We start from the raw sequence: 15,823 nt of genomic DNA, 5'->3' as shown, positions 1-15,823 counted from the left end.
CTGAAGTGTCGGCCTAGATTGTGTGCTCAGGTTTCTAGAGTGGGGCTTGAACCCACGACCTTCTTACTCAGAGGCGAGTGTGCTACCACTGAGTCAAGGCTGTAGTGAAATAAGATGTAACATTACTTTAACACTCATGATGCGTTGGTCGTGGGTTTCATCTTCATTGGTTCAAGTAAACTTTACAGGTACAATACAAAGTCGCTAAACTTCTCTGGTGCAGAAATCCAATATTTTGAGTGCTTTTCATCTGTTGTAAGTAAGGGGAGATAGAGGGGCATTGTCAGCATTCCAATTCTGGCTCGTCATCTCTTCCAGTTTGCTTTCCAACATACTGTTGCACAACTCCCCCAACCAACTTGCCAGGTTTTCCATTTGCCTCTCTCTGCTCTTTGCTATGGGATGTTTTTCTGTGTTAAAGGCAGTATGTATTGTTATAGCTTGAAAGTGTGGTTTTATATTGTAACTTCTCAACAAGTGATAATTTTCTAGCCAGGAGAGCGGATGAGTAGCCCATAACAACTCCTCTTCTACACACTGTTGGTCTCCCAACAGGAAAGAAAGTACACAATCTGTATAACCCCTCACCTATTGCTACCATCCTTCCCTATGAGCACAGATGGGTTCTGTAGAAGACCTCACATGCTATAATTCTTTACCCATTAAAGTGAGTGGGTAGTCTCTCTGGACCCTCACTGTTGTCCTCAAATTAAGATTGATCCATAGCCTTTTCCATTACTTCTACTGCCAGTGTTGTCTAGTGATTTGCACAGCTGAGGATCATAAGATGGAGTGAATACCTGAGCTCTGCTGGATATTCCGCATAATGATCTGGTGGAATGATCCGAGTATACAAATTGCTGAATAGATTGAAGTGTTGGCCAACTATTAACATATAAGAACATAAGAAATAGGAGCAGGAGTAGGCCATTTGGCCCTTCGAGCCTGCTCTGCCATTCAATAAGATCATGGCTGATCTTCTACCTCATCTCCACTTTCCTACACTATCCCCATATCCCTTGATTCTCTTAATATTCAAAAATCTATCGATCTCTGTCTTGAATATACTCAATGCTGGAGACTCCACAGCCTCTGAGGTAGAGAATTCCAAAGATTCACCACCCGCTGAATGAAGAAATTTCTCCTCATTTCAGTCCTAAATGGCCGACCCCTTATTCTGAGACTGTGACCCCCCGGGTCTAGACTCCCCAGCCAGGGGAAACATCCTTCCTGCATCTACCCTGTCGAGCCCTGTAAGAATTTTGTATGTTTCAATGAGATCACCTCTCATTCTTCTAAACTCTATAGAGAATATAGGCCTAGTCTACTTAATCTCCTCTCATAGGACAATCCCCCCCCCCATCCCAGGAACCAGCCTGGTGAACCTTCATTGCACTCCTTCTATGGTAAGTATATCCTTCCTTAGGTAAGGAGACCAAAACTATACACAATACTCCAGGTGTGGTCTCACCAGAGCCCTGTTTAATTGCAGTAAGACGTCTTTACTCTTTATACTCAAATCCTCTTGTAATAAAGGCCAACATACCATTTGCTTTCCTAATTGCTTGCTGTACCTGCATGTTAACTTTCAGTGATTCGTGTACAAGGACACCCAGGTCCCTCTGAACACCAACATTTCCCAATCTCTCACTATTTAAAAAATACTCTGCTTTTCTATTTTTCCTGCCAAAGTGGATAACTTCACATTTCTCCACATTATATTCAACTTGCCATGTTCTTGCCCAGTCACTTAGCCTTGAAGCATCCTTGCATCCTCCTCACAACTTACATTCCCACCCAGCTTTGTATCATCAGCAAACTTGGATATATTACATTGATGTAGATTGTGAATAGATTGTGAATAGCTGAGGCCCAAGCACTGATCCTTGCGTTACCCCACTAGTTACAGCCTGCCAACCCGAAAATGACCCGTTTATTCCTACTCTCTGTTTTCTGTCCGTTAATCAATCCTCAATCCATGCTAGTATATTAAGCCCAATCCCATGAGCCCTAATTTTGTTTAATAACCTCTTGTGTGGCACCTTTATCGAATGCCTGCTGAAAATCCAAATACATCACATCCACTGATTCCCCCTTATCTATTCTTCTAGTTACAACCTCAAAAATAACAGATTCGTCATACACGATTTCCCTTCCATAAATCTCTGTTGACTCTGCCCAATCTTATTATTATTTTCTAAGTGCCCTGTTACCACGTCCTTAATACAGGAAACTCTCGATATACCGGCACCTAAATAACCGGAAATCTCTGTTAACCGGCAAAATTCAGGAGTAGGTTCAGGGAAGTTTTACTTCATATTAGTGGCCGTTCCTGGATCTGTGGCCGTGTAACTGGGGTTCCTGCACCTGTTGCCATGCAACAGGGATGCCTGGATCTGTGGCCAGGTACGGGGCTCTCGTACCTTTTACTATATCTCTCTGTAATCCAGACTTTTTGATAAACCGGCACCACGCCGGTCCTGTCGGTGCCAGATAAAAAAGAGTTTCCTGTAATAGATTCTAGCATTTTCCCTACTACTGATGCCAGGCTAACTGGTCTGTAGTTCCGTGTTTTCTCTCTCCCTCCTTTCTTAAATAGTTTTCAATATTACAACAGTTTTATAAATTGTGAATGTCTTAATAGGTGAGAGTTCCGAGCTCAATAAAAGACTACATCGTTCAATTGTAATTCTTATGCAAGTTGTCTTAAAGTTGTCTTTCTTCAATTTTCTGTGCAGCATATTGAAGAAAAAGCGGCTCCAACTCATGAAGCAGGTGTCCTTTTCTCACAGCCACGGTTCTTCTGAATTCCCTCCTGTTGAAGTTGATGACCATCCCGAACCAATTAATGAAGCACTGGGGGCAGTGTTAAACATGCCAGATACAGGGGAGAAAGTCTTTGTGTTCCGTCTCAAAAAGGAGGTGCCTTGCTCCTCAGACCTTCAACCAAAGAAGAAGAAAAAGCGCAATTTCCTAAATTTTAGAAGATCAGCTGTAGCTAACTTGGATGTACTTTGAATTAATTAATTCAAGGTTAGCATTATGCTGCCATCTATAACCTATGAACCTTTTAACCTCTGTACCATTGTTGCACTATTTGAAGAGAGTAAGTGGTTTGACAGAGTTACAGCTGCATTTTCCTCTACTTTTACAAAAAACAACAGAAATGTCCATTTTGATCATCGTTTGTGAGCTGATAAAAAATTGGGGGAACATGCACTTTTGAAACATGCAACTCATAAGCGGTAACAAAAATATCCAATCACAATGTACTAATCTTTTGATGCTTCTCGAGCAGCTAGCTGGCCACCTAAGTGGCATAAATGTCAAAAACTTTTATTAATCTAGCTGAGGTGTGGACAGTATTTGTGTAGAATGCTTCATTAACGATTCAGTAAATTGTGGTTTAGTAACCGGGCCCTGGACACATTAGTAAATTCTGTAACGGAGAAATGTGAGCAGAATTTTGGCAGAGTCAGAGGCCCCACAAATATGCTAAGAGGCAGCAAGTGTGGCAGCTTGTCATTAAAGGTTACATATAGCGCCAATGACATGGAGGATCGTGCAGGAGATCTAGAAGAAGTTAACCAGTTGAAGCAAGAACAGAAAAATAAGGCATGAAGTACTGGATAAATATGTGCATGAAAAGTTGATGGTTGTGGTGATCTTCTCTGCCACCAGTAGTGCCTGGCAAAGCGTTGACTGCAAATCTTTATGATTTATTTGGCACACCTCAATCACAGCCTCCCTCCATGATGAGCCTGAGCCTCCTCGATACATTGCTCTGCTGCTGTGGAAGACTTGTTATGCTCGATCAGCTCCGATAGACGGGCCACATCGCCCATATGCCCGATACGAGACTCCCAAAACAAGCGCTCTACTCGGAGCTCCGGCATGGCAAGAGAGCCCCAGGTGGGCGGAGGAAGTGCTTCAAGGGCACCCTCAAAGCCTCCTTGAAAAAGTGCAACATCCCCACCGACACCTGGGAATCCCTGGCTCAAGACTGCACAAAGTGGAGGAGAAGTATCCGGGAAGGCGCCGACCACCTCGAGTCTCTTCGCCGGGAGCAAGTGGAAGCCAAGCGCAAACAGCGGAAGGAGCACACGTCAACCCTAGCACCCCGCCCCTTCAACCACCGTCTGTCCCACCTGTGACAGAGACAGTAGGTCCCGCATTGGGCTCATCAGTGTGGAAGCAAGTCATCCTCGGTTCCGAGGGACTGCCTAAGAAGAAGAAGACAACTTGGAGTAGTACAGGCTGCAAGTTCTGTACCTACTTAATCTTTGCACTCTCTCCTCCTCCTGTTCTATTGCAATATACCCACCAATGGCAGTTATACTCACGCTCTTGGCCAGAAAGGTTTGGTGTGCTAGTCCATTCTTTCACTCCTGTGATGATGATTCCAAATTTTCCCCTTTATTAAACTCACTAAAACCAGGTCCTAATTAGAGTAAACTTCATACTTTTTGATCTGAGTGTGCTGGTATGGTTTGCTACGTGAGCACATTATTAACAATTTAGTAAACAAAAACTGTCTTTTGTTCCTACTTTTTTCCTTCTCTTTTGAGGGATATGAATTCAGTGCTAAACACAGATGAATGGTCTGCAGCATTTTCTACCAATTGCAGCACAGCTTTGCTTATTTTTTTTCCAAAACAACTACTGTGTTTGAATGCGATGTTTTTGAGGGGGTCAAGGCTGAAAATACACATACACTAATGAGGCGCTGTGTAAGCATTTTAATATTTTGTTTGGTTTATTTATAACTAAAATGTAAAATATGATTATATAAATTTTGTGAAAATTTTAAACTTTGTACATGTTTTTCAAGGGTATAACACTTGAGTATAAATCTCCCCTTTAACACTTTTCCCAGATGAATTTTTAGCTTGCCATGATAAGCAATTGTCACTCAGGAAGATCTTTTGCAGTGTGGTTATTCAATAAAGCATCTAAACAGATGTTTGTGTGTTTGCTCCACTGGACTCCAAATTCCCCAATACATGCTTAATGGACAGTGGTCAGGTGGGAGGCCTGTGCCTATTTTCTGGACCTGTCCCCATATTAAGCCCTAATGGTAGCTACGCATGAGCAAATTGTGGACATAACCCTGATCACAATTCATTGCAACTCACCCCATTGCCTTATGGAGCTGCCAGTTAACATACCATTGAAACCTGGCAGATGTTATCCTTTTGATTTGCTACTTAACATCACCTGGTGTTGTCTACCAGCTTTGTGAACCCAGCTGTGATTATCAACCAAATGTGACTGGATTCACAGGTTACAGGCAATACCTCAAATTAGAAGAAACAATGTATTCTATACATCTTCGTCGAGACAAGTTCCGGCAGATTTTGGGCTCCTTTTCTGGAATACTGGAGTAACGTGCAAGCGGGATACTTCCTTTCAGATCAAATCATTCCGAACGAGTTGAAAGGTTCTTGTATTGTGAAGCAGTGTCTTCCCTTCCCTACTGCCTGCTAGAGTTTTATGATCTGTATTCCTCATGATTGGTCCTATTATGGTTTGGGATGTGGAAATGAGAGCAATTTGTTAAATATCTTACCTTGAACGCAATGTTCTGGGTCTTGGATCAGCCTAATCTCGATGGTTACACTGGCTTCTTCAGTACTGTGTTCAATTGGCAAGTCTCTAAACAGGCATCCTTGACACATCATTTTTTTATGATTTCATTGATGTGTAGCACTCTCATGGTTTCCATTCTACTCTGCATTACAGCTTCAATATTAAAATGTTATTAATAAATTGACTTGTGCAGAGATAAGCAGATTTTAGTGTCATTTTATTAATATTCACACATTCATGCACAGATACATTTTGAATGCTGTCAGGTAATTGAAAGACACATTTTTTAACACTTAAGCTGTTGTGGGATTACAGCAATCCACTCCTCTAATAACTGACATTCTATGTAATGCGTGCAATTATTAGTTGAGCACAAAGTAGACAACTCTTCATTTGAAGTGGCATTGGGGAATAATAAACAATGAATGTAGTAACAGATATCATTATTCCATGAGAATGCACTTCTCCTTCCTTCCAATTATCCAAAATCTTACCTTGATCTTAGCTGTTCAGAGTGTTCATTTACCTATATATGTAACTCTATGACCGTGAAATTCAGCACCTGAGCACAGGCTGAAAAGGTCAGATTCCGAGAAAAAATGACGGCCACCTCGCTTCCACCAACTTCCGGTGGGACCAGCGACGGCCGCCATTTTGGCAGGTCGGCAGCGCGACCATTGCCTGCGCTTGGTGGAGAAATGGTAATAAGGCAGATTGTGATGTCAGTCAGTGTGCAATGCTGATTTGATGCACGACCTGCCATTTTCCACGTCGCAGCTTCATTCAATGCCCTCCCCAAATCACGACCAGCTGAACATGCATTCAGCAGCAGGAAGGACCCACCACCAGCGCTATTTAAAGGGATCAGCAACAACTTGCAGCTGATTTGCTTTTGGATTTGTACTGGCTCTGTAAGTTTGTGCAACTGTTTCGAGCTTTCTACAGTTATTTAACGTTGGTGAGGTGATGGAGTGGTGCTGCTAGTGGAGAATGCCTTCTGATTTAAAGGGTTCTGCTCAAACCACTTACTCCAGTCATGGGGCCTCTACTTGCGGTCCTCCTCATGCTCAAGTATGACAGGAAGATGGAGCAGAGGCAGCGAAGAAGAGGAGAAGATGCGCACAGAGGGAGCAGGAGGAGGACTCAACAGGAGGTCTTCCAAGAGCACTTCTCTTATTTCCACTTAAGCAAGGAGCAGTGTATTAGGAGGCTCTGCTTCACCAAGGATGTGTTTACAGAAATCTGCCGCCTCCTGGAACCAGACCTGCAGCCTCAGAGCAGGGTGATGATGGCGCTGCCAGTGGCCCTCAAGGTGACCGTGGTCCTCAATTTTTTTGCCACCAGATTCTTCAGTCTGGAGCAGGAAACAAAGCTAACATCACCCAGTTCGTTGTCCATTGCTGCATCCGGGAGGTCACAGAAGCTCTGTGCTCCAGGACATGGGACTTCATTGTCTTCTCTCAGAGAGAAGTAGGAGGAGTGTGCCTGTGGCTTTGCCATGATATTGGGCTTCCGCCTGGTGCAGGGCACCATTAACTGCACTCACGTGGCATTGCAGGCGCCATATATCAATCCTGAATTGTAATGCAACCGCAAAGGCTACCACTCACTTAATTTGCAGTTGGTGTGCAACCACACCCAGCACATCATGATGGTGAATGCCCAGTATCCTGACAGCAGTCATGATGCCTTCATCCTGCACCAGTGCCTGCAATATTTAGCACTCATATAATGAAAGCCATGTTGCCATAAGGAACCTCATCAAGCAAACCATCGAGGTGCTGAATCAACGGTTCTGCTGCCTTGACCGCTTGGGAGGAGCCCTCCCGTACATGCTGGAATGGGTGTCCCATTTCATAGTGGTCTGTTGCATCTCCTTGTCACCACAGGTTCCGGGACCACCTCAGGAGGAGGACGAGGAGGCAGGCAGCAGATCCTCGTTCAGGACGGGCTGCCCATGAGCACCTCATCAGAATCCAGTTCCAATGAATGAAACCCCAGATCCCCATTGCTCACCACTTCCCCACCTTACCATCCCTCTGTCACGGAACATCACAGTGTACTCTTGGACACAAAGCTCCCCCGGGGCGGTGCCTCAACATTCCTAGCCATCTTTTGGAGCACAGATTGCTGGACGGCTGTGAGATCCTGCAAGCCCCTTTCCACACTCGTAAACGCAGCCACGATAATAGCAGTCTGAGCTATCGTGGCAGCAAGCTGAGACTGCAGGAGAGCAGTCAGAGCTTCCACTGCAGCACTGAGATGTTGGGTCGCTTCTGCCTGTGCTGCAATGTAAGCTGCGAGATTGCCCATCACACCCAGCATCATGGTTGGGTCCACAAGTGTCCTAATGGAGTTGACCATCACTTCCACCCTGGAAATCATGGGCTCCAAGCTCCGCGCTAATCCCCGTGCGATGTTGGAGCCGGACTCCTCCATGCTCCTTGACACTGACAAGAGGCTCTCTGGCAGGCTTGCCATTGCCCCCTGTGTGCATGCCCATCGGCCTTCTTCTGAAGGCCGCCCCATCAAGGACATCATCTGAGTCATGTGCAGCAGAACACATGCGTGAACTCGCCCACCGGGGAGCTGGCACCCAAGCTACCCTTTCCCCCGGCCTGGCTGCAGCCCACTTGTACCCGGTGACTCACCACATGCAGATCCCGCCTCTATACTAGCCTCTAATGTCTGCGCAGTGTCATTTTTTGAGCTGGTGCCTGGGAGTGTCAGATCGAGTGACAGTGCCTCTTCTTCTCCTTCACTCTCCTCCTCCATAACATAGGGGTCAGGCTGGGCTGCTGGCAGTTCTTAAGTATCTGAAAGGAGAAAGGCACAAGGGTTGGGTTGTGGGGAGGAGGGGGAAGCAAGACGTGCATGCTTACACCATCAGCAACTTGTAAGTGAGAAGAGATTGTGGGATGAGGGGGATGTGGGAAGGAGGATTAGGTATGAGCATACCGTCATCATCAGCAATGCTTTCGACTTCGGCGCTTGCCACGGCCTCCGTGATGGTCCCTCCAATTATCTCCAGCACCATGAGGTTGTGAAGTCGGGCCTCCCCTCCGTCCGTCTTCTGCTGCTCACGACGGTTATGAGCCACCTTTGCTTGCAAGAGAAAGGGAAGTTTGTCAGTGAGTATGGTGCAATGTGTTTAGGTGATGTGCCTGCCATGTTTGAATAGCTGGCAGTGTGTGCAAGTTGTGAAATGTGGGTGTGAGTCTTGCAGCAGTGGTAAGTGTGTGAGGGTGAGGTGAAACTATGATTGTGAGGTGTGAGTGGTGATTGCTAGAGATTGTTGGTAGGTGAGTGATGGGGGGGGGGGGCGGGTGGGCAGTGTGTGAGACTAGTGGTGCAGTTGGTGGGTTAAGGCATTTGAAGATGCATTCACTCACCTTGGCCACTCGTGTGAGGCCATTGAACTTCTTGCGGCACTGGATTCAGGTCCTGGGGACAACACTCGTGGCACTGTCAGCTTGTGCTATTTCCTTCCACAGCCTTCTGGCGTGCTGCCTGGAAGGCCCCCTGCCCCCCTGCGGGTAGAGGACCTCACGTCATCTGTGAACCCCCAGGATCAAGGCCACCAGTGCCGCATCAGAAAACCTCCTTGCCTTCTCTCCCTGTTGGGCCATGGCTTCATCCAGAGTGACGATGAGGTGCTTCTGCAACAAGGCACCTCCCCTTTATGTAGTGCAGAGAGCCTAGGCCAAATTTTATTGGTCTGTAGATTACACCCGATATTGGCCCCTCTGTTCAGCGCTAAGCGAACCAGCAGCATGTTTAGTGCTGAGATCAGCGCTCCAAACATGTAAATGAGCAGATAGCACGAATTTTGCATGCTGACTGCACCACTTTGAATGGGCACTTCGCGCTTCCCACGTAGGTTTTTAATGCTTTATCCTATTTCATCCCCTACATGGTTTATATGTAATTTTACAGTAAAAATACCTGTTGCCACTTGCAAGTCATAATGTTAAGGTCTCCTGTACATACCAAGGTCTTAGACCTAAGTGAGTATTCCAAACAGGATAAGTCATGCACTTGTTCATCGTCAGAACATTCTTAGGCCATTCTCATGAAATCATGTGTGACTGGTTCAACTATACCTAGTTCTGATTGTCCCATGTTTAAAACCTTTCTGGCACAGGCGCTATCAATGAAGGTTAAGCAGTTAAACATCGTAAAGGAAAGAGAATGTGGGAAGTTTAAGATTCAGTATCTCCCCAGCAAAACTTTAGTGCTGAGCTTTCTTCATCTTATGGTACTCTATACCTCAGGAATGTTCAAAATGTGCTTTCAGTCTTTTTATTCTTCTTCTACTGTTTAAGGAATTTGCCCATTCGTAATCTTGGGTGAGTTTGCTGAGTTTTCTAATCTCAGGACAAGACTCTGTCCTCCATTTGTGTTGAATAGCAGCTTCAGGTCAAATAGGGAATATCCTTGCTTAGGCCTGTGACAAAAATGGATTAAGTATTCATCATGCATTTTAGACCTGATCAGTAAGATTAGGATTGGATAAAACTTGGGAGTTGGCTGAATCTGCATGTAGTTCTAGTACTGAGGCCCTCTTAGTGAGGCCCTCCTTCTCCCATGGGTGGCTACCTGGATTAAAGAGAAAGGCCACTCAAACCGGTAACAATGATTTTTCTTAAATGGATATGATCCAATTAAACAAACATCACAGAACAATATGACGACAAAAAATAAATGAAAATCAAACATCAACCCTATGGGCATGTCAGCCATTCAGTAAGTATCTATATCACTGTCACATGGAGGTGTGACGTTGAGTGCATTGACACCAAGAGCAACAAAGGAGTAGAGTTCAGACAATGAGCTAACACAGAGGCTTCACTAACCTGATTCACTTAAAAGACTGTTAAGATGCAAAGACTGAAAGTCTCGTGTCTCAGGATAATAGCAAGTAATTGATGGCACCATACTCACCAGTTCCAGTAAGACAATTGGTATTAGGCTTAACCTCTATTGTGTTCTTGTATTTCTGGCATTGGAACAACAACAACAACTTGTATTTATATAGCACCTTTAACGTAGTAAAACATCCCAAGGTGCTTCACAGGAGTATTTTAAGACAATAAATTTGACACTGAGCCACATAAGGAGAAATTAGGGCAAGTGACCAAAAGCTTGGTCAAAGAGGTAGGTTTTAAGGAGCATCTTAAAGGAGGAAAGAGAGTTAGCGAGGCGGAGAGGTTTAGGTAGGGAATTGCAGAGCTTAGGGCCTAGGCAACAGAAGGCACGACCACCAATAGTTGAGCAATTATAATCAGGGATGCTCAAGAGGGCAGAATTAGAGGAGCGTAGATATCTTGGGCGGGTTGTGGGGCTGGAGGAGATTACAGAGATAGGGAGGGGCGAGGCCATGGAGGGATTTGAAAACAAGGATGAGAATTTTGAAATCGAGGCATTGCTTAACCGGGAGCCATGTAGGTCAGCGAGCACAGGGGTGATGGGTGACCGGGACTTAGTGCGAGTTAGGACACAGGCAGCCGAGTTTTGGACGACCTCAAGTTTACATAGGGTAGAATGTGGGAGGCCAGCCCAGAGTGCATTGAAATAGTCAAGTCTAGAGTTAACAAAGACATGGATGAGGGTCTCAGCAGCGGATGAGCTGAGGCTACGGCGGAGACGGGCGATGTTACGGAGGTGGAAATAGTTGGTCTTAGTTATGCCGTGTATATGTGGTACTTGGTATTAACCCCTTTCACCCGCTCCTCCTATTTCCCCAGATTACAAGTATGGTATGCTTTCTGAACTGATGGGTTTGGACATTGAAATATCTGGATCACATTTCTTGGAGCTCTATCAGACTAAAAGACCACTGTGATTATACAGGGAAGAGATTGAGGTTGGAACCTTACTTCTTTTTCTTCATGAGCTCAATGGATTCACTTTTACTGATTGTGCCGTTGCCGAGAGGGTTTTGAAAGCACAAGAGTGAATTATTTAGCCCCCTTTAGGGAATTAGCAGGAATAATTTCCTGAACAGTACACTTGAGTTGTGCAAGATCAATGCAGAGACCATTTTATCCGAACTTGCCACAGACTTTGTACTTCGAATAGTCTTATGCAAGATAGCAAAAGCTGCTTCTCACAAATGAGCTCAGTTAAACTGCGAAGCATTAGACTTTGTGGAGTCTACTTTACAAAGTGAGACTCTGTAGAGTTATTGCAAATGAGGAGATTCAGTTACTTGCCATATTATCAAGTGTCAGCACTTACCTTTAAGCTTGAGATAATATTTCTGCTACAATCAAGCCTTGATTCAAGCGGCTCATTGAAAGCAGCAAGATTCCAACAGTTTCAGGTAATATGTGGTGCCAAGAATATCAATGAAATAATAATTGTAATATGTGCTGCCAAGACTATCAATGATATGATAATTGTAATGTGTGGTGTCAAAAATATCAATGAAATTATAATTTTATACAGCTATGCATGGCTTACAATCCTACTGGAACTGACCTTTTCGTAGTACAGGTATATAAAATCTAATTGTGCTGCTGGAAAAAAGCACACAAATGATGCATGTTCAATGAGGATTCAGTCAGAGGAACCTAGGTCTCCCATGAGAGCAATAGATAGTGGGCTTTCAAAGCCAACGACTTGGCCAGATGTTGTTTAAAAAAAAAACAACCATTTTTCATCCACCAAATAAGAAGTACCTTTTCATTTCCAAGCAACCTCCATGGGGAACAAGGAGTAGGCAGAGAGACGAAACCACCTCCATCCCAGCACAAAGGGGTCATGCCACAGTGGGTGAGTGGGCCTGCCTACATGTGTCTTTTCTAAAAGTGAGCACAGAATTTTCCCTATAACTGGAGATACCTGCGTCTGGAACAACTAACCTTTTCTCAATGAGTAGATTAGTTCACAGGATCTTAACAGGTTCCAGGTTCTTCCTGGAATAAGGAAAGAAATATTGTGATAATATATTAATTCTTATGAAAACTTTCGATGTGGAGCTGTCATGTGTGGTATGGAGTTTTAGGTCTCTATTGTACAGTCACCTTAGCTGGACTATCATGGAAGAGGTACCAACTGCAGCCTAGATGCTTGTTCACAGACAGCAATAGGGGGTTTCTTTATGACCATCATCCACTTCCAAGTGAGTTGCTTGTAGGTGCCTGGGAGCAGCTTACAAGCCCACCAGTCTCATTTGGAAAATTATATGTGAGAGCCTAAAGTGCGGCGAGGAAGAATAGACTTCAAATTGCTCTTGACAGATCGGACGCCTACCCTGGAGAAGAACCTCTGTGGGCAGAGAGTTCCGTTTTCTGGAGAACCTCCGCCCGCAGAAAACCCTTAGAAATCTTACGCCTGGTAAATTTATATACAATATTTAATTTATTGTAATTTCAACTCATTTTAAAAATGTGATGTTTTTTTAAAATTTATTTAATGTTTTACAGTTTTTTGGGGTGACCTCCATTCATACATTTGACAGGTCTATCTGTCAAGTGTATGAAGAGAGATTCCCTTCTCCTATTGGCTCCCCATGGTTCATATGATCCCAGGGACGCTTGCAAACCGTATGCGTTTCTGGGATACGTGGGCCCTGTGCATTTCCAGAGGGAGAGGCCCAGGAACTCAGGAGCACCTCCGGAGCCCTCGGGTAAGTCCATAGATTTTTTCCAGATTGGAGGCCTCCGCACGCAGGAAGCCTCCAATCGGAAAATACGGGCCATTGTCCTTGCTTAGATTTATAGACTAAAAATAAAATCTTCAAAGCAATAGAGAACTGAGAGTTTGTCCTGGAATGTAAACCCAGGAAGAGCTGCAAGAGTATCAAACTAAACTAGCTGCATCCAAACATACATCTGCCAAACTAATAGGTGTTGGAATTTAGCGCCAGTCAGAAGCAATTATAGGATAGCAAAATACTGCGGATGCTGGAAATCCAAAATAACAACAGAAGACGCTGGAAAAACTCAGCAGGCCAGGTAACATCCGTGGAGAGAGAAATAGAGTCAACGTTTCAGGTCGAAACCCTTCTTCAGAACTGAGAAAAAAAGGCAGGAAATGAAACAGATTAAAAGGCAGTTTGGGGGCTGGGAAATGGGGGAGGGGATGAAAGAAGAGACATTAAGAGATATTCAAGGTGAGACGAGATGGTAATAGGACAGGTAAAGAAACAGACAATGGCTCTAGATGAAGTGTGAAATGCGCTGGCAGAGTGAGAGACAGCTGCCATGTGGGAGAGAGGGAAAAAGGAAAAGGCACAAACCAAAAGTGTGGATAAAAAATATGAAACTATAATAGGGGCCGAGGTTATGATCTGAAATTGTTGAACTCGATATTGAGTCCGGAAGGCTGTAACGTGCCTAATCGGAAGATGAGGTGCTGTTCCTTGAGCTTACGCTGAGCTTCCGTGGAACAATGCAAGAGGCCGAGGACGGTGAGATCCGAGCGGGAATGGAGCGGTGAATTGAAAGCAATTTTAGGTTTGCTCTCACCTTTGTCTAGCTTGTCCACAAGCAGGGGAAAAATGCTCATAACGGTTACATTCTGATGGGCAGGCTTGTTTACACACACATTTTGTTGTAAATTAAGTTTTGTATTACATTTACAGTATTGAGTCAAATATTTTTTCCAAGCCATTGAAATATTCAATATTGGTATGCTCGAAGATTGATCAACCTTCGGTCAGCTGATTAGATCAGATGCATTTGTTCATTCTTGATCTGATTTTTATCATGTAGGGCTGGCTCCACGGTGTCAGATATTTCCCAGCGTGTATAATTACAGCTGATTCACGGAGTTTGAGTAATTTATCAATGTGAAGAATCATAGACAGTATATTTATGTTTCATTTGTTTGACTTTGAATCAAGTTGTTGGTGACTTATGTGGAATTGCGGGGCTAAACAAAGGCAGAGTAAAGAAAAGAACTTGCATTTATATAGTGCCTTTCACGACCACCAGACTTCCCAAAGCGTTTTACAGCCAATGAAGTACTTTTTGAAGTGTAATCACTGTTGTAATGTGGGAAACGCTGCAGCCAATTTGCGCACAGCAAGCTCCCACAAACAGCAATGCGACAATGACCAAATAATCTGATTTTTTAATGTTGATTTAGGGTTAAATATTGGCCAGGACAGCAGGGATAACTCCCCTGCTCTTCTTCGAAATAGTGCCATAGGATCTTTTATAGGAATTGTTTTCATATTTTCATTGATTTTGAAACCCTCTGCCTGACAGGCAGATTTTTGCTGTTAAGTTTAATTATTGTATCAGTACTAAATCTGTACAATGTGAGCCTGTTCTTAAACCGTCCACTCAAGTTGGTCTACGGCATTTATCGTATAAACATTACACGGAGAAACCAGTTTGATAATGATCCATACTTGGTTCCATAATGGAAATTTATATTCCTTGTAGTAGTGTTATTGATTCCATAGGGACATTATTTTGAGCATTGAGATATAAAAAAATAATATTGAGCTGTGAATTTTGCAATAGGCAGGTCAAAATGAAACACTTTTATTGATCCAGGAAATACTAGCGCGCAGCCTATAAACGCATCATAAATCATGTCAGATAAATGTTTTCCATTGATTTATAGTTAATCACCAGCAGAACAATCTGAATTCAATAAAATGAGTACAGGCACAAGCAGCAAAAGAATTGACTATCTTCTGTAGCAATGATTAGAAGTGCAGTAGTGCCACCAATGCTGTGACTGGCGCCCAATTGTTCCATACTTTTATTATTTTACTGCAAATCGGCTTTGATTTTACAGCAGTTTTGCGTCATTTCCTGGTATACTTTCTGTTGAATTCTGTTTCTCTTAATTTGCGATAGTTCTATTCACCATGTAAAATGCAATGGCTCAGTTCTTTACCCAGTGAATAGTTGAGGCAAACTACTGAAGGTGTTAAGCTCAATCTCTTGGAAGTACTGAATTAGTGGATCTCAGCTGGAGAAGCATTAAGAGTGCTGCAGCCTGAGGTCCGAATACCTGTTCACTATTCAGTGACCCCTGCTGGAAGTTCATGTGTGACACTGGGTGAGTGCAGTGTCAAGTGGGGCTGTGATACCTCTCCCCTCATGATCCAATAGTTTGCCATTCAGTTTCAAGGGTCACACATAATATCCACGTGGACGAGGTACCAGAGGCCACCCAGCACGTATGAAACTAACCCAGTAAGGAGCCATGGTCTTGAAAGGAGGAGGTGGCTGGAGATGCCTAGCACAAAGGAAGATGGTTGTGGTTG

The 15,823-nt window shown here is 44.0% G+C and overlaps 1 protein-coding gene across 2 annotated transcripts in view; it reads left to right on the top strand.

The window, feature by feature from the left end:
* The window catches only part of LOC147122624 (limbin-like), a 217,747-nt gene extending 211,959 nt beyond the window's left edge, over positions 1-5,788 (top strand). For both annotated transcript variants that reach the window (XM_086007899.1, XM_086007892.1), the window contains exon 22: positions 2,739-5,788. In XM_086007899.1, the coding sequence (XP_085864025.1) occupies positions 2,739-3,018 (280 nt within the window). In that variant the 3' untranslated portion in view covers positions 3,019-5,788. The remainder of the gene's footprint in view (positions 1-2,738) is intronic.
* Positions 5,789-15,823: the final 10,035 nt, after the last annotated feature.

Source organism: Somniosus microcephalus, chromosome 2 (assembly GCF_052327205.1).
Source record: "Somniosus microcephalus isolate GS21.2 chromosome 2, FLI_Smic_1.0, whole genome shotgun sequence".
NCBI lineage: Eukaryota > Metazoa > Chordata > Chondrichthyes > Squaliformes > Somniosidae > Somniosus > Somniosus microcephalus.
This window is presented reverse-complemented; position numbering and strand designations above follow the sequence as displayed.